Source organism: Euwallacea similis, chromosome 22 (assembly GCF_039881205.1).
Source record: "Euwallacea similis isolate ESF13 chromosome 22, ESF131.1, whole genome shotgun sequence".
NCBI classification, from domain to species: Eukaryota; Metazoa; Arthropoda; class Insecta; order Coleoptera; family Curculionidae; genus Euwallacea; species Euwallacea similis.
In genome coordinates, this window is record NC_089630.1 from 321,122 (window position 1) to 345,322 (window position 24,201).

At 38.4% G+C, this 24,201-nt stretch overlaps 3 protein-coding genes across 9 annotated transcripts; 2 read left to right on the top strand and 1 right to left on the bottom strand.

Annotated features, from left to right (window-relative positions):
• The first annotated feature begins 161 nt into the window (after window positions 1-161).
• On the top strand, window positions 162-5,523 carry LOC136416277 (uncharacterized). The gene is made up of 10 exons (XM_066401384.1): window positions 162-378; window positions 1,863-1,998; window positions 2,056-2,274; window positions 2,327-2,477; window positions 2,534-2,645; window positions 2,697-3,076; window positions 3,129-3,428; window positions 3,482-3,622; window positions 3,669-3,830; window positions 4,194-5,523. The coding sequence occupies exons 1-10, from the start codon at window positions 232-234 to the stop codon at window positions 4,243-4,245; spliced, it is 1,800 nt and encodes a 599-aa protein (XP_066257481.1). The 5' UTR covers window positions 162-231; the 3' UTR covers window positions 4,246-5,523.
• A 163-nt stretch (window positions 5,524-5,686) lies between these two features.
• Ndfip (Nedd4 family interacting protein) lies at window positions 5,687-7,245 on the bottom strand. 2 transcript variants are annotated; one of them, XM_066401386.1, is made up of 6 exons: window positions 7,026-7,245; window positions 6,625-6,798; window positions 6,462-6,575; window positions 6,277-6,397; window positions 6,038-6,223; window positions 5,687-5,987 (listed from the first exon to the last, which is right to left on the bottom strand). In XM_066401386.1, the coding sequence occupies exons 1-6, from the start codon at window positions 7,080-7,082 to the stop codon at window positions 5,884-5,886; spliced, it is 756 nt and encodes a 251-aa protein (XP_066257483.1). In that variant the 5' UTR covers window positions 7,083-7,245; the 3' UTR covers window positions 5,687-5,883. The 2 variants fall into 2 exon arrangements, with proteins under 2 accessions (XP_066257483.1, XP_066257482.1); XM_066401385.1 differs by having other exon boundaries at window positions 6,453-6,575; window positions 7,026-7,244.
• A 320-nt stretch (window positions 7,246-7,565) lies between these two features.
• Window positions 7,566-23,501, top strand: LOC136416276 (nucleolar protein dao-5). Of its 6 annotated transcripts, none has more exons than XM_066401378.1 (14): window positions 7,566-7,877; window positions 9,490-9,592; window positions 11,492-11,669; window positions 12,134-12,299; window positions 15,038-15,187; window positions 19,015-19,089; window positions 19,154-19,211; window positions 19,289-19,486; window positions 19,631-19,947; window positions 20,000-21,204; window positions 21,446-21,805; window positions 21,870-22,069; window positions 22,125-22,393; window positions 22,456-23,501. In XM_066401378.1, exons 2-13 carry the CDS (start codon window positions 9,490-9,492, stop codon window positions 22,388-22,390), a joined length of 3,276 nt encoding a protein of 1,091 aa, XP_066257475.1. In that variant the 5' UTR covers window positions 7,566-7,877; the 3' UTR covers window positions 22,391-22,393; window positions 22,456-23,501. The 6 variants fall into 6 exon arrangements, with proteins under 6 accessions (XP_066257475.1, XP_066257479.1, XP_066257476.1 ...); XM_066401382.1 differs by having other exon boundaries at window positions 19,727-19,947; XM_066401379.1 differs by having other exon boundaries at window positions 11,495-11,669.
• Window positions 23,502-24,201: the final 700 nt, after the last annotated feature.

Genomic DNA, 24,201 nt, shown 5'->3' on the forward strand with positions numbered 1-24,201 from the left:
CGATTTAAAATTGTGCCTTATATTTTTACTTCCTATTGAGGATTATTACCACGGAGACCCGCTCTCTCTTTTTAACCTGAAACAAAAGCAAAGAACAGAGACACGTCTGGATTATGCGCACTAATGTCGCTTTAGCTGTCAATTTGAGGTTATTGAAAAAAGTGGGGGGACAAAATTGGTCTTCGTCTTGGCTTGTTTCTGGCGCACTAACTGTCTTAAAATATCAGCATCATGGAGTGTTTAATTTGCAAAAAGATTCGAAAAAAATGGTTCCCAATAGATTTCTCCTGCGGAGCGGGACAGCACACCACTAATGATCTTGTGAAGGGGAAGCAAAATACCATCAGAGATGACATTATCGAGTTTCTGGGCACTTCAGTAAGTCCGAATTTTGATAGTTCGTTACATTCAAACCGCTTTTGAACAGGTCTTGTTATTGATTTTAATCTTTTCATTTTAAAGGTCTTGTTTACTGTCCCTTTAATTTCTTGGAGATCAATGTGCTTTGTATAGCCTTGAGTAGTTACCGCTGAAATTGCATTTGCACCTCCAACGGCAATGCCATCTCTAAATGATAGCATTGTCACTGGGATAATTTACATTGATGGTCAAGTTTAAGCCACACCGGTTTTCGTTATATAGGGATTGATTTGAGAAGTAGTCTCTTCCCAAGAAAACCTGTTTTCTACTACAATATTAGACCTTAATAAGGAAAAAAAATCGGGTCACAATTTGCAAGTTATGCACATATTGGAATTTTATTTTTTTTCCTTTAGCGGTGTCCGGAACATTATTTAACGTTGTTATTTGTTTGTTCAAAATAAGACCTTGGGGGAACCTGAGATTTGAATTCATGAAAATTTTGGAAAGATCCAAAAATTTGCCCTATGTAGGAGAAAGGGGTGGCAATGGATGCTTTTACGGTTAGACATTATACCTGCACAAAGGACGTTTGGTTAACTTGAATACCCCGTATATTAGCAAACGCGCTGAAAGGCAATTAAATTCCCTTTAAAACGATGCATCATGTTTCTATCCCTAAACCTTCATATTTGTGAATAAATGCAGTTATGTTTATGAGATTTTATGCATAGGAATGTTTTGGCATTTTTTGCCGAAAATGTTTGGAATGCCGTGCCCGGATGTAAACAAACAATTGTGAATCACTTGCGCATATATCGCATGTCGCTGGGACGAGGAACAAATGATGATCAAGCCGAGATTTTCGTACTAAACAAAAAAATAACAGTGACGCGAATTCATTGGCGCAGAAAATAAACAAAGTTTTATGACGTAGTAAAACAAATTTGTTATCCAACACTATCATGCAACAATCTGATTTTTTTTATTATTGCATTTGGGAATAAGGCCTCACAAGTATGTGAGAGTGGAATCACGCATTATTCTCAATTAAAATTAACCGAGAATAACAGTCATTATTTTCTAAGGGCTCGGAAGAACATTGAATAATAACAACAGCAAATAATTTGGATTTAAGGTTTGGGAGTTGTAGACGGTCGTCACTGCAAAAATTCACTTCAGTTAATTTTTCGTAATGTACAAGATCCAACTAAAAACGTTATCGATTTTTTACCTGGCAGGCAGGGCGCAACAACAAAATAATACTGACAAAAGGTTGAAAATGCACGGGATTCACTTAACAGAAAATATCTCGAAACGCGACAAGAGCGTTTTTCTTCTAAAAATATTCCACGTTTTTCTCGCCCGAAAACTGGAATATTTCAATCAAGCCTACCCATTAAACACATACTATCCTGATGGAATTAAATCAAAGAACCATTCACTCTTACCTCATTCCCATCAAATTTAGTGATACGACCGACCTTCTTAACAATATATAGGTCGAGGATTACTTGAATGATGGCCAGTGCGTATGCAATATCTGCATGAATATGCTCGACGAAATAGTGACAAACAAACAGAACGTTTTCGATTCTATCAGATCTCAAGGAGGACAGAAGTATGCGCCCAAGTTGGGTGAGTGTAATACTCAAATCGCCACCAAAAACGCTCCAAAACCTACGATAATTGCAGGCAAATTTTGGAACTTCTACCAAAACAATTTCGCATACGACTATGGAGATATTACTCCGAGTAACATTCCGAGCACATCCACTTTAACGGGAACTACTAGGGACTCTACGCCTCTAGTATTTATTAGCAACTCTAAACCCTATAATGAGCCAGTCGAGAAAATATTCGAGTTAAGGGAGGGCTTGAAAAGGGAGCTTAGAGAGGACCTTAGGGATATTGGTAAGACTTTTTGTCCCGATGTTAACAATGCTTTATTGCAATGAAATGAAAGATGAGAAGAACTGGTGGGATGGCAAGAAAGTTGGAAGGGGACGGGGTCAAAAGCAGAAGATTTTGTACAAGTCCAAATCGACTGTGATTAAGAAACTGAAAAGGGATTTGGCGAATGTTCATAGTGAGAACTTAGCTAAACGCCCATTCAGGCTGGTATATGTATTTTCCTAAAGGCAGCTATTAATTAATAAAAAAAACATTGCAGTGCTTCCAGCGACATAAGCTTCTTAAGTTCCACTGCTGATGAGAAAGAAGAGTTTCGAGAACAATCAAGTAGTGAAGTAAAAAAGTCAATTAGCAAAAGGGAGCGCAAGAAGGTAAAAACCATCTTTTAGATTAAACTATTTGTTCATTATTATTATTTACAGAAATTAAAACAATTAAAGAAAGATCCAGAGATGACCCAACTTAGATGCCCACATTTGCCCTGCAGGAAACTAAATTTCGATGGCAGTTTAGCCTTTTACACGTCACATAGAATCGAAATCCACGATGAGACACCTTATTATAGTTGTTCGGCTTGTGGCAATGAATACTTTACCAAAGAGCACTTAGAAATTCACATGAGAAACCACGACAGGCACCCCGTTTTATGTGGGATTTGCGGCGTGATGCAGGACAATGTGAGCTGTTACCAGAAACACGTGGAAAAGCACTTAAAATTTTCTTTTCAATGCTTTTTGTGCGACATGACTTTTCTGACCAAAAAGGACTGGAATAATCACATTTTGCTAAAGCACGGACAAAGGTATGTTTCTGTATTGATCCTCAAACTGTTTAGCCCAAGAGTGATGTTTCAGCCAGCTTTTAATGGACACAAGCTCTTGTAAACGTCCAGAATATAGGGTTTTGCAGCAGAAAAATTATGAGAAAGGAAGATCTGATGCCGGTTATAGTCCTACAGCGGGTGATACCAGCTATAGTTCAATAACCATGATACTGTCTACTCAGAACCCAGATAAATTTCGGCCGTATACTTTCAGGACTTGGTTCGTTAGACAGAAGTTGAAGTCCTCTCCAATTAACTCTGAAAGTAAAAGTCAAAGACTTTTGAGTTTAGGGGACGATTTGTTCCTCTCTGAAAAAAACGAAGAGGACAGGTATGTACGAGTATTTTAGAAAGAGTTAACATCGATATTTCACTGGCTTTCAGCGATGCTTCTTCGAGCCGAATCACGGACAGTCCCAGCAGTATTTACAACCAAAACAACATGGTTTCATCACCGTCCATTCGAAGGCAGCGAGGTCGCACCAGCGTGAGTGCCTACATGACCTCTTTCAGCCCTGACGAAAGGTAGTTTTGCCACAAATTTGAGACTCTCTGTATCGATGTTTTGCAGGATCAATGTTCAATCAGACGAATATTTGACTAGACTAGATGACTTACCTGCGTTCAACAGTAGCAACAACTGGTATCAAACCAGGCGCGATTTGGAGTCGCGGAGCAGCGAAATCGAGCAGTATTTGGCCAGCGACTCTGAGGAAGACGGAGAAGCAGTACGGTCAGTTTAGGAAAACAGAGAATAATAATCATCTCAAAAAATGTTACAAAAATGAATGTCAAATGAAACGGCACCGTTGGCGTCATGGTTCAAGACACGTAATATTTTCGTCATTTAAATATAATTTATGTTTAATTTGGGTAAATTTATTATAACTTTGGCAAATGCAGTTTGATCTAGCAGTGAAAAAATTATATCTATATGTCTTAGATTAGTATTGATCAGATTCTTGGATTATATCGAAACTAGCTCGATGTTAAAGTTAACAGCACACTGATAATTCGACCCTTAATTCATGTTAATCCCAATACCGAGTTGCTAAAATCGAATGGTCTTTAATTATTGTAAGGCGTTTTGTTTCAGGACGGGGTTTTTCGAGAGAGGAGATGGCGAATTACAGACCCAGGTGCAATGATTTGAAGGAAATTAATTTGTAAATACTTCTACGTTCGCACAATGGTGAAGTAAAATAAGTTACTTCTTAATAGAAGTAGCACTAGTTTTTTTTGCTTGCCTTAAGGTTAAGTATACAGGGTCTTAAACTAATAGTATATATTGTTTTCAGGTATATAATTGATTTTTGTTAGATCTCGATAAGTGATTAGGGATTGATTCAAAATTTTGTCTCTTGTTTTAGAACTAAAAAAGAAAGTTCGATTTTGACCATTTTCGATAAACCTTCGTTAATTAGTTATATAAATATAAGTACTACATTATTAGGATGCTTTCTTGAATATGTTACGATGATGTTAAGGAAATTTTTATAATGCAATATTATTAAGTTATAACATATTTTTTTAAGCAGAAGTCATAGTTAATTTGGGCATTATTGCAGAGGATTTTTTCCTTCAAAGTAAACATCGACTTTTAGAACTGACATAGACTGAACTTACTTTTTTTATGTATCTAGGAAATACTTCACTCTATTTACACAAAATAAATTGTTTTTGAGCGTTATTTCTTGCAGACACAGTGACAAAGATTAGTTTAGATTTTAAAAACCTTTTCACTATTCTACGAAGTGAAAAGTAGAAAATGTAATTTACGACGGTTATATTTGCGTTAATTCTGTACGCAGGATTGTATAAATTAAAAATAGGGCTGTCATTGTAAGATCATTTAGACACCATAGACGAAACTTGGAACGTATTTGAGGGTATTTTGATTTCTGGTTTACATGAAAGATTACGGAGGAACTTTATATAGTTTCTATTTTTTATCAAATCTAGCAAAAATAACAATATTTATTTTCTGGCACTACATTCTGAATTTTCTTTGAAGGTGCCGCGGAATGTCGCGCCTTTTGATCGTGTTTGAAATGAGCTGTTGGGTTTTTGCACAATAATGTTCTCTTGTACTGTGTACTTGAATACTTTTTTATAACACACACAAACGAAGATTGTAACGTACTTAGGGCAGATTAACAAATTTCTTGCTTTACCGGAATGTCACATCATAGACGTATAAAGGAAATAAATATAAATATTGTAGTAATTTACACTTTATTAAAATAATAGGTATCAACTACTCCAAACCAATCACGAATTTAATATGTAACAAATCAAGTACAAAAGTTAGATTTTGTTGAGAAATGAGTATGCTTAGGAATCAAATTTAATGAAACGCTTGATAGCTTTAAGGCGCACTGAAGGCAGTTTGTTTTGCCCAACGCATCCATAAATTTCCCCATTAAATAAATGTGAATGTTTTAAATACTGACCTCATAATATATTGCTGTTTGGAATGTTAACTTTAAAACCCAGACTATATAAACTTACATTTTTTAGAACACCTATTCCTATAAACTTTGACAAAAAGCAACAAAAACACACAATAATCGCAGTAAAATTCATAAATCAAAAAATAAAATTTTAGTGTAAACAAAAAACAATTTTCACACAATCACAGATCAAAATATTACATAATTTGGCTAATTTTATAACTGAGAGTTGAGAATTTACATTGCATTTTAATTACTGAAATTTAGCACTTAACTCGAAATCTACGATACGAGAGAATACATGAAAATTTCTACAAGATTGTGCTTATAGACTTAATAGAAAAATAGAAGCCTCTCCTGGTGACTGGCCGACAACATATGCCAGCCTCTTTTGATGTTCAAATACTGCAGAATTGCTCGGATGCAAATTATAAGACCTAATTTAGGCGATTCTAGAAAAATTCAAAAGCCAAAAACTGATTCTCACCAAAAGTCATTATCAGCCACCATAACCAGCTGTTATCTTTTGAAGCTAATTCAGTGGAATGCTGGACGATGAATGTCCACTTGGCAAGGGATAAGCCAAAACCAGACAAGGCCCCATAACGGGAGGCGATTGTGTGGCAGAAACACATCAGCAGCAGAAACCCAATCCAATTAAAGATAAATGCCACTGAAAGCCAGCTTTTAAAACTATTTTATTATAATAGACCTTTAAGTTTATACCAAAAAATGCGATATAAAACATAAAATCCGTGCCCAGGAGGCTAGTATCCACATCCTCTGCTGCCTCATTGTCAATGGGCATTAAGATCCTTTGTACTGGCTGAGATCTATATTGGGATGGCTAAACCCATTTAAAAAATTACTCCAAAAACCTACTAATTTTGGGAAAAAATTACATTATTTACAATGGGAACCCCAAGTTCTTCTTCCAAATGCTTCTCACGTTGTACCTCCTCATATGTAGGAAGTTTGCTTGTTTGAGTCGCCACCTCATAAGGTGGAGGAGCATTATAATCAGGCTAAAGCAAATACTTCTGTAATAGTGCTTATGCAGCTACAACCTTCTACCTTGGGGGGTGGAATATCTTCCAGGGACGAACTTGTCGGTATATCCACGTAATTTAAGGTGCAAGGCAGAGCCTGAGTAACATTTACTGCATGTTCGGTATTAGCTGTTATATTTTGGTGTTCCTCATTGATTTGAATTGAATGAGGTTCAGATGATTGGGAGGCATCTGTAGTCTGCATACAATTATACATTGTGAGCTCTCTGATGAGTTTGTAGAAAGGAAATTTCAATAAACTACTGAAATAGACTTTATAGAGGTGAGGAACTGTAATGTTAGATATTTTGATTTGGATCAAAAGATGAGCAATGCGTTTATTGTATATTAGTGGGGTAACTAGATTAAGTATTTAAGCTTTAAATGGTCAAAAACTGCTGCTTATGCAAAAAAAATGGTACTTACAGAGTTGGTGTCCTTTTCCTCGCATTCTTGTGCGGTAGTTAATGGTGATCCGTTCATTGCGACGTTGTTATATGGGGATACGGAGTTAAATCATAATTTCCGCACAATTTAGTGCGATTTTAATGATTTCTAGAGGTTTATTAGACGATTTTAAACATGAATAATTAAAATTAAAATCAATAATTGTTTTTTTCATTACTGTCACTGTCAGCAATAGTGTCGAGCACCTGTCACTTTCCCCGAGCATTCCCGAGCAGATGTTGCCGGATCTTTACATTTTTGCGCAAGTTACAGGAAATTTTCATTGTACAAAAAAAAGTACAATATCTAAATTATTGTTTATGCTTAAGTAGAATCAACTTTTTTATTTTTTTAACGAAAAAAAAATTAATATCAACTTCTAATGTTTCAGACTTCGCAAGGATTCTGAAAACACCAAATGCCTACGTAGTACAATTATTCAACTGCATACAGTACAATACAAGCCCAGATTTGGCAATGCCATCCGTTAGTAAAACAGTCTTGTCAAAAACAAAAAACAAAAAAACAGTCAACAGTTGACGTGCTTGCTGCGGTGGCTCGTGATACTTAGCGGGGCTCCAAGAGAAGCCCGAATTTTCTGAAATTTCCCACTAGAAAACCAATTTTCTTGGTTGTTTTCGATAAGTACTCAATGAACGTCCACCATTCGACGACCTAACCGGGTGTGCAACGCGTATTTAAGACAAGAAAATGTGAAAAACTGGAGGCAAAGTTCAAAAGTGATCTACAAATAGTTATTGGTTTTATGCGTCTTCAACCCACGGATTCTCTTTCCTGTGATGATAATTAATTTACTCTCTTCGCATCAAGGTTTGTAGAACTGTCATTTTGATTGTAGCATTATCCTTGTTGAAGTGGAAATTGGAACCTAGTTGTAAATATTTGAAGTTTATTTATTGCCATCCCAGCCCCAGCTCAACCTCAACAAACTTTTAAAAGTATGCAAAATGTACCGAAATTTTAGGCAGCATAGCTGGGCATAGGTAAAGTTTATTGCCTCATAAAACACATCACCCTGTGCATTTATTACATTTTGGCCAGCTGAGAACATAGAGGTTCTTCAGAGTATTTTCACTGGGATTTATAAGCAGATTGGTTGGACTGAAGCAGTACATTCAAGCTAAAAATTGTTAGCCAATGAATAGTAGTAAACAGCTGTTGCTTGCAGCTGTGATTTTCTCCATAGGGTCATTATTCAAATGAGTTCTAATGACTAATCCACAAGACCACATGAAAACATAACCTTAGGTTAAAGCCTTGATATACCTAAGTTAGATCAATGCTAAGGCTTGGTTTTGAAAAACCTCACTCTCGGGATGTTGTTTTTTCCAAATTTATCCAAGACTGATCAATGGCAATACAAACTTATAAACAAAGATCAGGCTAAGTCATGACACCTGGCCACATGAAGAAATTCAAGTATGCAGATCAGTTTTCCATAGGGCCCAAGTTACACCAAAATAATTGAAAATAAAAAGGCGAATGGGCTGGCCAACAGGGAGAGTAAACAGTGGATTTTACCCTGGACTACACAGAGATGTCTCACACAAAAGGAAAACAATATGGGGATTTAGTGGGATCTCCATACAGGAGGCCACACATGATTCATCCATTATTGAGTTCTGCATAGAAGAGATATTGTAAATGGGGGTTTAAGCTGCGAATGTGGACAGCTGCAAAACTGGAGCATGTACTATTCATTTATCTCCTGCACAAAAATGAATCTGATGTCTTATAACGATGGAGGATTAAGGAGGATTGGATGGTTCAAAGAGAAATAACAAGTGAAAATGAGAAATATAAATATTTCATGAATTCAAAATCAAGGGTAACTCTGAATCATTCACCTTCAAAGGGATTTAATTTCTACCTATCAATATACTTTTTTTGGAAAAAATTGTTCGAAATGTTTTCATTTTATGCCCACAATACTCTATGGTTTTCGAAATTTCCGTGTTCAAAATTCCTCGTGCAATAAGAAATATTTATACATACTTTGAAAAGTATTTTGCAACCAGAGCAAAGAGTTCGTTGGACCAAAATAGATCTCCTGATTAAGCGGACCACCTCATGAATAATTTCGGTTAATTTCAAACCAGAATTCGTTACATGTACGAATTTCTCTGCCATTCTAGGTCAATTTACGCATTAGTAAAAGTGCTTTTGGAGATGAAAATTTGCTTTTTTTGTCTTGTTGATCCTTCGGGGAAGCTGCGACGGTCTCAGCGTTAGCGCAGCTGAAAAATCGATTGCGTTTGAACTTGACCCGACAATGGGAGAGAACTTCCACGACCTCGACAACTCTCCCATTCGTTCTTGCCTTTCAACACGTGTCACCGTTTTTTTTTTGCGGAATTCAGGCAATTAGTTTTATTGTGTATACTACAACGACCGTGAAGTACATGTAAGAATTTTCTTGCAGATGTCTGCAACTGTGGGGACACATTCGGGGACAGGGCCCCTAAGTCTCATGTCGTGCGTGCGAGAATCCTCCCCCTTACAGGACTTTGAGCAAGAGAAGAACGGTAAGATTTAAGTTTGTTTGTATTGATATAAAGTTTGATCAATTTCCGCATTTTGTAGATGAAACATTAAAGAGTTATGCGTTCAAGCAAATGGATGTGTTTATTTATAGTGCTGGAAATGCGCCAATTTCGTTGTTGTACACGGTTTTCCATACGTGCATTTACCAGGTATCGAAGTCGGTAACTGAAAGGCCCAATGGACGTGTCCGCCTACCACTGTAAAGATACCGTTAGGTTTATCGTGGCCGCTCTCGGCAGTGGTACTTAATTATTATTCATACTATGACCCATTCACTGTTTTGGTGCCGTAACCGAAAAAACAATAAAAAATTCAAAAGCCTTTTGCGCCATTCCCCCGAGTCCAGAGAGCAAAAAACCACTCGATATTTACTGCCTTTCGAGATTAGCGCTAATAAGTAATCCTCCATTAAGATAGCTTTGTAGCTACACCTATTTTCCCACTTGTGCTCAATCAACTGATAACTCCTCACGTCACTTTTCTATACTCCAAAGATAACATTCAGGCGTTTTTACCACCGAATTCATCGACGCGTTCAGTTAAAGATACTTTTTACGTGAGTGCAGTTATGCCCAAATTGACGCGGAGCAACACTTGGTCGCCCACCGATGAGACCTCCGACTGGCGCTACCTCAGAAGTAAGTGCCAAAATTGAGTTCATTGCTTGATTAAGCCAACTTGAGACATCGACGCTAATTACTTTGTAACAATCACTGTTAGTTAACTGGGCTAACCACTGCAATCCGGCAAATCTTTTTTGTTATTTTAGACAATATCGACAGTCTCTCAATAGAACTGTATCTGTAAGTACTACTGCGGTTTTGTTGAAATCGTTTGTTGTCGGAAACTGTTTAGTTCGTAGTTCAGTTTAGGATGTGTGCTGGAGAAACAAATGTGGTCACGAGGGAGTAAATATCATTTAGGTATTTGGACAAATTCTCATTATTAGTAACAAAATTAATTGGGCAACCTGCACATTGGTTATGTAAACCAATTCCGAATCAACGACCGATACCGAACATTTCAGACTTATTTCATGTTGGAAATGATTCGTAAGTTTTAACACGCTCCGATAGTTGTGCTCTAGATTTCAGATCTTGTGCGCTGAAATAAGGGAAAAGTTCGCGCTCATCTTCCGAGTTGCAACATGTGCGATATCTACACATGCGAAAATACCTAATTTATATCGGATAAATGCATAATTTAGAAGCTGATGTGCATCGAAGTGTGGATGATGATATAATTTCCAAAGAGCATTCGAATGTGCGTTTAAAAAGAATTGACGTTGCGTTTTGAGGTGCCGAATTTTGAAGAAAATAGGAAAGCAATATGTGGTTCCTATCGACTTTAATCTTCGCAAAATTAGCTATCGCACCTTCATCAAAGTGGTGTTCTCTTGTCTGCAGCTCACGTTTGAAGCAGAGATTTTGAGGATTGTTCTCATTTTTCGCAGATTTCCTGTGAAAACTGTCTGAAAATTAAATATTTATTCACCTAACAAGCGAAAAAAGCAACTCTTAACACAGGAGCGCGAAACCTCGTTCATGAGGTACAGATAAGGGCAACAATCAGGGGAGTGTGTTAAGAAACTTTCTTACGAGTTATGTACACTATTTTTCCCACAAGCATGGATCATGTACCAGACTGGTACTCGAACTTTTCGTGCCATTTTATTGAATATTATTATCGGAGATAACATCTTTTAGCCATTATAAAAGTTTTTTAAAACTTCAATTTAACTTAAGATTAGTCCTTTTAATAATCACAGAAAGATAAACGAGAACAATTTACGTTAGGCTTTAGTATGAAGGTCTCCTGCTGTAGTGCGGGCATGAAAGTCGACAAGACCCAAACCCTCTAGTAAATAATTTGTTTTACAGTAGTTTCCAAGAGGAAATTCTGGAATCCAAAAAAGTGGTTCCGGAAAAAGCAGAAAACTGGAGAAGATACAGTGGTCCATTCCCATTCTCACCATCACCCAGAGCAGAGGAATGTAGATGGCAACCGTAGCAGGTCTACTGGCGAACTGTCCACTGACGAGGAAATTCCCCCTAGAAGGTACTATTTGCGACTTGATTTGTACGTGTCCGTTTTGCCCGAAACATATCGAAAATGCGCATATTGAGAAGCGCCATAATGGACAAAAAATATGTCCTTTTTGCTGTCACTCTGTATAAATAATTTTCGCCCGGATCTTCAAATCTACTGCAAAGTACACTTAAAGTTAATATAAGAAATAGACGAGCCAAACTAAAGTAACTTTAGAGAAAATTGTCAGGTTGACAACGTGGAAGTCACGCGCTAACAACCGCTGTTTATGTTTTGTTTCTCTAATACGTAGGCACGGCGGCCATTTTGCTTTGACAAATGACTCAAAGACCGCCAAAGCCCAAAAATGTCGCAACCAAGATGGCGGTGACTTTGTTGTCAACGTCAGCTTTCGTTAATAATGATATTCAGTGGCAAAACAAGCAGGCGGAAAGTTAAAATTTAAAAGTGCCTATGGTAACGTAATTTTCTAGCCACCATGAAGTCAGAAACTCGGCATCAATGCACCCGGGCCTCAGTGTATCTCACGACAGCGTTTTCCACCCCCTGAATTCGGGTTCCTCCGATTTGGAATTGGATGGAGCGCAAAGTTCCTCCTCTCTCTCCGTTTCGCAACCTTTAGTAGACGCCAAATTACAGGTAAGAACTCTTCAGATTAACATCCCATTTAAATTATCTCAACCAAGGCATTAGTAGCTCGTTAGTCTCATCAAGGGGTGATTAGATAAATTAATCGTAGGCGCGGGTAATTGTTTCTCGGATTTTACTGTGCTGTTCGAGTTGATAAACTCTGATTTACAACCACGTAATCGTCTGCATGTGTCTAGAATTCAAAGCGCACCAATGTTGCTACTGGGGTTAATCATACGAAGTGCGTCGTTATTAAGAGCTGTTGACGATTCTGGATTTCCGCTTGCGGAAAGAAATGCACTCACTCATCTGCTCTTTAAATCCGAGGAAGTTTACGAACATCTGTCTGTAGGTCAACAAACTACCACCAGTAAAGATAACATTGTTGAATAAATTAGCACCTTCTCATTGTTGCTGAAAACTATAATTATTTGAATTACGCCATGTCGCAGTAAACTCGCCTTATGGGACTGGTCGCTCAGAAGGCGAAACAGTTGTGTAAACTAGTATTCAATGCCATATACGGAGAAGCCAAGGTCCAGCCATCAAATACCTGTGAATGCCACCAATTTGTTGTTGATTCCTCGTTTGCTTGATTGCTCTTAAATTGGATAACTCACTGATTGGCGGTTCTATGATTCATGCAGTGAAATGATTGTTTTTGATTGAAAGGAGTAAAACAGCCAAGCCGCATATCGGCTTTTTGTGACAACTTTCGATCCGTCACTTGACGAATGCCTGTGAAATAAGGCTATATCATACAAGTGGCAATATCTACAACGTGGATTTCTCAGTTTTGTTTAATTTATTTATTTTTAAATGCTTACAGCAACCAGTTCGTCGCGAACCGCAATCGGGTAATGTAGAATTTTTTACGTTGCGAAACCGTGGATTTGTGACTTTCATGATAGTGTGTAAATTTTGGGAGATCCTCAAATTTCAGCAGGACAGTTGATTTCAGCGCCGCGACTTCTTCGGGTTACACATTCTCATTCAGCTGCGTTTTCACGTTTTATATTGCGGCAGAACACGCCCTTCTCAGTGTTGCCCTCCACCATTAAATTCTTCGGAATTTAATTGTGACTTGTCATTCGTTACGACACCGAATAAACTTATTTTCTAATCCACCGCCGTAAAAATCGCGATAATACTGTACGTTTAATCTTCTAATACCCAATTTAGCAATAATTGTTACACATTACTTAGTGCGGACGACACGCCGCTAACCGGGTTAAGTTTCTTCAAAGTGTTAATTGTTGATAGTTTTATTAAGGACAATTAATATAAATTCAACGTGCACGAAGCCAAGACTGGTTCCGAAAGGTCAATGTTGAGGCAGGCCGGCCCCTCGGTTCGTAATTATTGTTGTTACACATCGCACACACGATGGCCTGGTTCGTTAACATTTTTGTAAGTTATTTGTTTAAATAAACTATTTGCGTTTTGGTACTTATTAATGAAACGAAAAACGACTGTTTATCAAACTTTAAAATGAGACGTAAACATGGCGACAAAGGAGGGCGAGCGATCGGGAGCGTTTCAATTCTCGTTTGCAGGCTGCGATGACAGTTTTGTGTTGAGATGTAAATAAATAAACGCGGATGTTTTTAAATAAAGCTACTGGAAGTCGGATAAAGAAGGTTCTGTGGTAATTAAATTTAATATAAGGTTTGGTGCGTGCCCGCTATTTTTAACTATGCGTAAACGGAGCGTCAGAATAATTAACAATAAAAATCAGAACAAGGTCGAGATGCCGAAATCTCAATTATCCATGCCCGTGGTATTGTTTAAGCGAGTTTAGTCCGAAATCGAGGTACTTAAAGATTTTTCAGGGCAGGAATATCAATATTTTCTTTCCGCGCTTTTTTTGCCTCAATAATAACTTTAATCGGTAAGCTTTCCCCGACAAATACCAACTGAAAGTGTCGTGACAATCCAACCACGACCAACCAATAAATAAAAACATCTGTTACGCCATCGTAGTTACAGTTTTACGATTTCATTTACCATTGACATTTGCTGCCTCGTTGACGGATATTCCTATCGCTACTGCTGCAGTTTTATCTTTCGGTCCTTTTGCAATGGAAATCGGCCTACGGAAATGATTATTCATTTCGCAGAGTCGACTAGTTTTCAAGCAATGCCACAGTATTGTGACAATTTTTCCTTATCTGGTTTAATTTTCAACAATTATTTACGATTTTAATGCATCATTATCTAATCGTGCCAAACATAAACACTACCATATTTGGACATGCGGTGAAAGGGAGCCATCGAGCCACTTTAAGTTCGATTTTTGGCCGACAAGATTTATTAGCTAACATTGTGCAAGTGCTGTCCGCACCCACGAATGCATGCATGCATATCTAGGTGTATCTGCGTGTTGTCCCATGATGCAGTTACATAAATAAGTCGTCTACTGTCTCAATTTCAATCGTTCAAGGCTGCCCTGCCTCATTGCCCAGCCCTGTATCTGCTTCGGAAATGCTTTATAGCAATTCTAGTCTTATTTTAGGGCAAAATTTAACAGGCTTATGTTATGTAAATTGTGTTTGTTAGTATTGGGTAAAACCGGGATTATGAGGATTAACGGGACATGATAAATCTCAGTCGCTTAACAATATGCTTTCGAGAGGCCTGGGTTAATCCTTCACGAGATTCTTATTAAAAAATTCCCATGAAAATAAAAATTTAACGCTTTTGTTCGTTTGGGGCAAACTTGTACAGTGATTTATAACGTATTCCAGACTGAATTGAGCTCAAAGCTCCGACTGAGAAGAGCGGGAAGAGGCGACACCAGTGAAGACGACGAAGGTTTGCCCAGAAGTCCGCCATGCGGTTCTCCGGCCGCAGCCACCGATTCCTTTCTTATTCTCGAAAAGACTGCCAATCACAAAGTAAGTATGGTTCAGTCCAACATACATTGCACTGCGGAGTTTCGAGATGTTAACGATTAAAGTTTGAGAAAAATATTAAGGAGAAACATCGTGCGCAAGTGGCAGCTTTGCTAATTTAAATATGATGCGGAGAAGATGAGTCAGCTACTACTTTGTCATAAGAAGTAACGAGTGTATCAAAGGCATGTTGCCACTATTGTTTTTTTGTCCAAATATCTAAGGAACTGGAAAACAAACCAGAAATTAAACAAACATTTTCCTCAATGGAGAGCTGCAATCACGAAGAAGCAAATACGAAGTATGCAAGTTTCTTTGTAATACTAAAAAAATAATTAAAAAGTCTTCGTTATTCACACCCGCATCAAAGCCTTGAATGACTAATCAAATATCTGCACCTCTTTTGCACTTAAGCAAGTTGCTATAAGACCTCAATAAAATTATGGTGCTGCGAGTTATAAACTTCAAATCATCATTTGCAAAGCCGCAATTCGAACTGAGAAATGATTAAACAAACATTTAATGTAACTAGCTGGTATCGAACTGACAATACTTTTTGAATGATTACGTGTTGCTTACCAGGAATCTTCAGCTTGAGGGTCTGCAGGACGATTCGCGTGCACAAAACTGCATTGGTCCGCTCGTTACGCGATATTTTAAACAGTGTTTTACATATTTTCATTAGCAGAATATGGAGGACGATTTGAAACCACAAACACGCATTAATCTTCCCGTTTCGCGACATTTTTAAACGTTTTAAAGGGAAATTGAAACCAAAATTCCCGAAAACTGTCATTAACTGAAAATCCGCCGTCAAACTAATTGTTAACTCCGGAATGAGGTGCTCCTGAAATCCTGCCGAATGCCAAATGTTTGATATGTAGAGGTTTTTAATTTGAGTATTGAGAGCAATTTTAGGGTTCGATTGACTTTATCTGGGGAACTTAAAGCAATAACTGACAAACAATTAATTTAAACCAATTTGCCTACAGTTCTGTGTATTTAAAATAAAGTAACCTTTTAGTCCTTCGGAATGGAATTTTCTCGCTGAAAGAGTCAAATTTTCCAGATCGCGAAGCGAAACAATATGGCTTTAACAACACCCCTTTTCAGTGTCGTGACAATTAATCCTATTTGTTTAAGTCGTAAATCCCGATCAAGCCTATAAGTTTCCGTTGATCATAGCCTCTATAAGTACGTGGGCATTGTAATGATCGAACTGTAATTACATTAGGCAGGTGGGCAGTCATTACGTTATATTGTATTTGTACCTAATTGGTATTGCGTGAAAAATATTGCTTTTCTATGCCCACTTGTTTGCAAATTTCTGATCAAGGAGTTATTTAAACTTCATAAATCTTCGTTGCTTATCAAGAAGCATGATCGCAGACTTTCCAAGTAGCAACCTTACGTAATCGGGCAAACAATGTGCAACTTCTGTTTTATCCTTTTAATATCGAACACACACCATTGTGGTACCAATTCAGAGTGCGGCGTGCTCACTAGGCCGTTAGCCGAGGATTTGGGTACCACCGGCAATAGAAAGTATTTCTGTTTTATAACAAGACCAGTAGGTTTCGTGGCATCGTGCCATTATTAGTGCGCTTTTGGCGCAAATGTGTTGAAACAAATTCTTCCAGCAGCGTTTCATGAACAACGTGCAATGTTTTGCGTCGAGAACCGGTGTGAAAAGCGCCAGGACGCGCTCTGGATGAAAAAGATACGGATATACCTGCCCTACGAGGTAATTTTCGTTAGAGCTAACCTTTTAGGCTAATTAGCACTGGATTATAAATTCGCGTTTTAATGAATAATCCAAGCGTGTTCTCCACGTACAAGAGGCAGTTGCATTGTGCTGCTAAAAAGCGGACAAAGCCCCTCCACCGGGTCGATTTTCATGTGCAGGAACCTGCAGCTTTCCACTTGAAGTCCCAAAGAGCTTTTATTCAGTTACACATAAAAAAGGCATTTAAAATTGGAAAAGCTCTATAGCAGTTTTCCCTTCCATGCTGAAACAAAAGTTCCACGGACAATGGCTTAGTTTCATGCCGCGTTGTAAATTTAATAATCCCATTATTCGTTCTGAGCAATTGTTACGATGGAAACAATCAAATATATTCAAGAAGCTGTGGCGTTTCAAATGCGCAGGAGAAATGTGTGTATTTCAGCGCAAAATTTCAACTTTCTTGTAGCAATTAAACCGACGCTAGTTTCGCCGAAAACCCGTGAACAATTATTGCTTATTAGCATTATTTATTGTGCGTGATGATTGGTTATCAAGGCAACTTACGAGTGGGTTTTTTCTCCTAAAATTGTCAATAATGTGAAGAAGGCGCAATCCAAACGAAACTTATATACCTGTTGGGGCTCACGCAATGTTGTCTATATTATGCTAAAAGAGGATGTTCACGTCTTGGAAAAAGGCGTTATACTGGGTGATTCGTAATGCAGCACGTGTAAAAGATGTAAAACAAGTCGCCATAATGTCAAGTTCAAGAAGAATGTTATGTTGTATGTAGGGTGATTCGCAACGCAAGACAGGGGCGTGTCAGGGACATCAAAACAAGCCGATTTTTCCTATGAAATATTTCTCGCATGCCTACGGTTGCTGAGATACTGGTTTCAAATTTTTATGACATTTTCTGAGTCCCAAATCTCAGCAACCCTAGTATAACAAATATCTTTTATATAAATAATCGAATTGTTTTGAGGCCCTCGATAGGAACTTGTTCTGTGTTCATTATGTTGCGAATCATCCTGTTTACAGCATAAAATTCTTCTTGAACTTGACATTATGGTGACTTGGCATGTATCCTCTACACGCGCCTATTTCACATAGTGAATAACCCAGTACGATCCCTTTTTCCAGAGCGCGGGCATCCACCTTTAACATAATACGGACTACATTGCATAAGTCCAAACAAATATTTAAGGGTGGTCTGGATTGTGCCTTTAAATTTTTGAAATTTTTTTGAGGCCAACATCCTAGCAACTGTGGGCGTGAGAAAAATATTTCACATGAAAAATTGGCTTGTTCTGAAACTGTCCACACGCACCTGTCCTGTGTGCAATGCGTTGAAAATCGCCCTGTATTTAGCATAATATTCTTCTTGAACTTGACATTATGGCGACCTATTTTCAAATGGGATTAGCTGTCCGGATCGAATTGAATGGGAAATGTCAGTCTATATTAGCCACTTCTCTTGAGATATTCGTTTAAATAATAAAATCTAATCTATACTTGCGATAGTGCTAATTTTCCACAAACCCGTATAAATGTAGGCGGTCGCTGACGACATCGAGTTGCAATAATAATGCTTATTGACTTATGCGACGTCCATTACGAAACAATGTTTCTAATGCTTCCTCGGTTTGCAAAATAACCATTTGCATCTCATAATGGATTATTGTTGCGATATGCCGCGAACCTTGGCTCGCTTTACAGCTAATAATGAAAAAAAGAAATCCGTAAAATAAGGATTTTATGACCTTATTTTCGTGCGTGCACGCTCAGAAACAAATCGAATTACTTCCCTCAGTCGAGGAGGCCCTACAAGCGGGGATATCGAATTTCCCCTAAAAGCCACTAATACGATTTCTCTTCTCGAGAAAATAAAAATCTGCATTGAGCTACTAAATCACCGGCTTGTAATTATCATTGTCAGCCGAAGATTAAAAACGGTTATAACATTTTACAGTTAGTCATCTGGGTTTCACTAAGTGCGCCTGCTATTGCCGCCGTTCTCAAAACCTAAATATTATTTTAAATGTATCGAAAAATGGTCTTTAATGATTTCCATAAACATTCAGCGCTTTGTTTATACTTTCAGGATCTTCCAACTAAATCCCATAGCACGTGCAGCGATGGGTCCCTTCTTAGTATGGATGGTTCGGAAATGGATGAGGTAGATATACATATATACATAATTTTCGTTGGGATCAAATGGGGTTTTAATGTATTTTTTCTAGGATTCAGTGGGCCCTCAATCCAGACATTCTTCTAGGGTTTCTTTGAATGATAAACAAGGTAAGAGAATTTTACACTCTTAGTCTTCATTTAGAGGGAAAAGCAGTTTACGTTTTCTTTTGCACTTTCGGCTGCAGAATCCGACTTGGAATTCGACGTCTCCACGACTCCTTTAAACCACAGCGCAGCCCATCACCGGGTTTCAGTGAGACCGAAACGCACTTATGGGGCTCCAAGGCGGAAAAACGGCCAACTCTCCTCAGCTCTCCCTGCAACTCCTGAGGTGAACGAGGATTCTTCAGTGCGAAGCATCTCCCCAGAAAGCATCACCACTGGTAAGTTGTGTTTGTGTTTGCAACGCCCCGTATTAAAACCAATCATCATTGCAAATCATCAACTAATACCAATCATTTTATTGTACCGCCTCATTCAGCTTGTGTGTGACTAATTCTCGCTTCCGCTTCGCTTATTCATTCCAGAACCGATAACCGATCTGTACAGCAGCAGTGTGCGCAACTTGCACAACTCCACTTTGGTCCCTTCCGAAGTGAAACTAAAATGTAATTCTTTGCCAGCGGGCGTAGTGCCTCCCTCTTCCAGCTCATTTCGGTTGAGCAGGAGTAAGTCCAATGCAGGCAAAAGCCAGGATGATTCCTTACGCAGTGAGGAGTTGAGGGAGGAGAGGGTATCGCTATTCGAAAGGTTGTTTCCGAGAAGGAGCGGCAAAAAGAAGAAGAAGGAGGTGGTGAAGATGGAAGTGGATGCTGGCAGGACCAGTTTGAATGAGGAAAAGAAGGTTCGAGTGTAAGGAGTGTTGGTTATTAGGGTTGACTCGATGTTTCTTTTAGGGTTTTTCCACAACTCAGATAAAGCAGGCTGTGTGGTCCCAGACTCAAACTAAGCCTTCAGTAGCGCCCCGTACAGGGGCTGCTTCGAGACAACGAATAGAGCCAATAGACATCCCGGCTTCCCCCAAAGAACATCGCTCTTCTGTCCAAATGACCCAGGAAATTTCTCCCCTAGAGCCATCTGTCCTTCAGTCACCTCCGCTTCAATCACCTCCACTTCATTCTTCTCCAATCCAAACAGAACTCGAGAACTTACTAAAGCAACGCCAGTTGGCCCCCAAAGACACACCTTCACCAACTAAGCTTTCACCCCCTCTCGTGACCACTACATATTCTTCGGAAACTAAAACCACCACAGAAGATATAAGAAATAAAATTAAAATTGCAGGTTTGTCCTCGTTACAACAGAGAGTGCTCACTCTAAACAGCGAAGAAGACTTTTCCTGCAAGTCTCTGACGGATCCCCCGAAGCCCGCAAGAGCACTGGCAAAGTCCCATAGTTTCAAGAGCCGGATAAAGGAGGATAAGCCCCTGGAAGAGCCTGATAATGTGACTGAAAAGAGGAAGTCTATTACTAAAGCTTCCTCATTGGACAGCGTTAAGGATTTGGAGGAGCCGGTGAAGAGGTCCGAATTGAAACTTATATTAAAACCTGTGGAAACCTATCGTGAAACTGTAGAGGAAATCGAAGTGGCTACTACAAAAACTACACAAGAAAACACAGTTTTGAAACAAAAAGCATTTAACACCATTACAATCACCGGTCCGAGTCACACTGCAATCGTCAACGTGATTAGCGGCAAGTCCGAGAGCTTCTCTTCTGCGACTTCAGAGAAAACTTCAGTTGAAAATGAGGACGAAAAGAAACATATCACTAAAGACTCTCAAGTCTCGATTACGAAAATCCAACTGAGACAAGAAGCAAAGTCGCACGTACCGGAATTTATGAACAAACAACTGAACAAAGTGGAGGTGAGGCCCTCGAGTAATATTATCTTTTCCATGAAAAGTCCCAGGATAAGCCCGGAGAATTCTCCTTCGAGGCCCAAAACCCTGTTTAATTTCCCCAGTGGGGAAGTAAGTAAAATGTCCAGAAAATTTAGTAAGGAGGACGTGGAGATCATTGAAAATAGTCCAGAGGTTAAGGATGTTTCTCCTCCGAAGACTCCTCCGGTTGTAGCGACTACTCCGACCACTCCAACCAGGTAAGCAAGAGTACATCACAGTTTTTTGCAAATTTTACACGTTACCTTTTATTTCTAAAATTTTGACTTCCTTCAAAAAATAGCAACGTCGCGTTCAACGTTTGTTTGAACAATAAATAGTTTTTCTGTCACATGTGTGGGCATATCAAAGCGCTGATCTTACATTGATTTCGATTGCTTAATAGTTAAATAATTTATGCATGGAAATTTATTACATTTAATAAGATTATTCACTTCCTAGATTCAAGAAAAACGACTCCAAACCCTCCTCCCGCAAATCGTCTGTGATATCCATCACCTCCCCAGAGTCTCCTCCTGTAAAAGCTTGTAGCCGAGACAGAGCTATGAAGATGCGATCTATTTCTCTGGACTCATTGAAAACCGAAGAAAAACTGGATATCAGCACTCCAGATAAATCCTCTCAAGACAGCTTAGACAAGAGAGCCAACGACGGAGTGGTTTTGAGGAGGAAATCCTTCGCTAAACAGAAAAACGATGAGGAGCCCGAATTGATGAAAGTCTTCGCTAGGAGATCGTTGAAATTGAGAGACGAGGATATCGGGCAATTGCAGGAGGCTATCGCCGATGAGCGGAGGCAAAGGTGAAGTTTAATAATAATAAGTCTTTCGTGAGTTTTTGTTATAGGGACTTACTGTTTTCCGCAGAGATTCAGATAAAGAGAATAACAGTGGAACCACTCCTGAGGCGGAGAAGAAGAGCATTATAAAAGAAACTAAAGAGGAAGTCAAGAGCAACAAGCTGCCCCTAATGGAGTTGAAAAAATCACCGGAACTGATCAAAAACCTGGCCAAAGAAGAGCCTGAAGTGCAGATGCGGAAAAGTCTCAACAATAACGTGTTTTTAGGTTACAGATTACCACTTAAAGTGTAATAAATTTTATAATAGAGATATATTTCTAGCTACTCAAAGGGCAGCGAGTTTAAACATGCCCAAAACAATAGTGACTGATTTTCACATAAAAAAGCAGGCGTCATTGAACGAGAGGCGGAGAACTGAGCAGTGGATCACTCCTAAAAAAGCGGAATCCATAGAAGAGGCAAATACTGATACGGAGATGATCATTGCGACTGACACTGTTAAAGAGGAAGTGCGGACGGAGACCAAGAAGAACTTTAGTCAGCGCAGGGCCGAGTGGGAAAAACGGGTTCAGCAGGCTCAAAAGTAAGATGTAAGTTTATTTCCAGTTGGACTTTGCAGGCTAAGACTAAATTATTATTGTGTGGTTTATAGGCGCATTTATCCACCCAGACTTGGAGCGCATTAAATCAGGCCTAGATATATGTATATATTAGTCAAAAAATGTGATAGTACTATATTAATCTAGGACTAAAATCATCATGAAGGTCTTCGATTTAAACGTATTGGTATTGATAATAATAATGCATTTCCATATTAGGAAACTGACTTACTTTTGCACTCACCTTTTAAAAAAAAATACGTTTAATGTAAATACTCTAGTAGCCTTTTTTTATAATTTATATACTTCTCTGTGATTGAGACTTATGCGAGCCAACAGGGTGAAGAAAATTTACACTTCTATGTATTGTTTGCCCTTAAATCTGCATTTGTACAGTGTGTTTTCTAAACATTAAAAAATCGAAGTCATCGTGACAACATCGGCCTGGCATGTGTATCAGAGGTAATACGTGGGAAACTTTAAACAAATACCAAATACGACATTGGCATTAAAGTATTTTCGAGAAATTAATGGCAATGTATAAAATTTGCCAAAAACAGTGCTTATAAAGAATCTAATTTTGACCCAAAGAATAAAAATCTCCTATACTTGAACTGTATGTTTAGGAAATATCCTGTATACTACTAGCTCTTACATAGTATTTCCCTCGTCTTATACAGGGTGATTCGTAATGTAATGGAAATAGACCAGGTACATGTAGAGGGCGTCAAAACAATCTTGTCTTCAGGGTCTCTACAGGCACCCGTTCAGTATTCGTTACGTTGCGAATCACTCTACGTATTATGTAGATATTAGATAAGTGCCTTTTTAAGTTCAATGTTTAGATTTATATGTCGACAATGTATTAGTTCGCGTGCGGAAACACACGTGCAAACTCCCCATTGTGATGAAATTGATATAGTGAACTCACGCTTGCCTTTCAGACGAGAATTTTTGGTGCTTGAGAGAGAGAATTTATTAGGAGATGATATTGTATGATGTGTGTTGATTTCGTATTTATGTACGTATACTGTTAGATTCCTAAATATTTCAAACATTTAAAGTCTTATCACCTAAGAATAAACGTTTATTATGCTAATTTGTTGTGGTTTTCGTTTCAATTGCAACCAATAGAACTTTTGTTGGCTTCAAGAATATCTACATAGATATCTTAACAATAAAATGTCTTTCTATTCGAGTTGAACTTTAGCTGATTCTAGCCTATACTAGAGAGGTTTGTAGTAATGACCTAAAATTGCTAATACTAGCGTAGCATATGATTTGCCCTTTTAAATTGGTTTGGGGCTGTAAACATAGCTGATTGGATAGATTTCTAAGTGATTTGTCGGTGTTATTAGGCAGTAATTGGAGGGCTTACACGTGTAAGTTTTCAAATTCACGAACGATCTTGCAGACTCCTTGCTTGCTTGGACGCAAACGTGGCACATTTCTTTTTGGGACATTTCGCTATTTACTCGATTGAATATTAAGTAATGAGATAATGAAATTAAGCAGCTTGTTTGTTAGGAAACCTGCAATTTGAGACACCGTTGATATTAGAAGAGTGAAGGAACAATGTGGCGTACAGGTGTCAAAAGTGTTATATCGTACCGAAATTTCATAAAAGGTAATCATTTACGAGCCACATTTCACTTTAAAAGAAGACTTTTTATGCAGGAACTAGGAGGATGGAAAATATTTGGTTTAGAGGGCAGAAAATTTGCGCAATTTATGATATTGGAAGGGTGAAGTTATTGGCACATCAAGGCTTATAGACGTTGTCTTTATTCAACTCATGT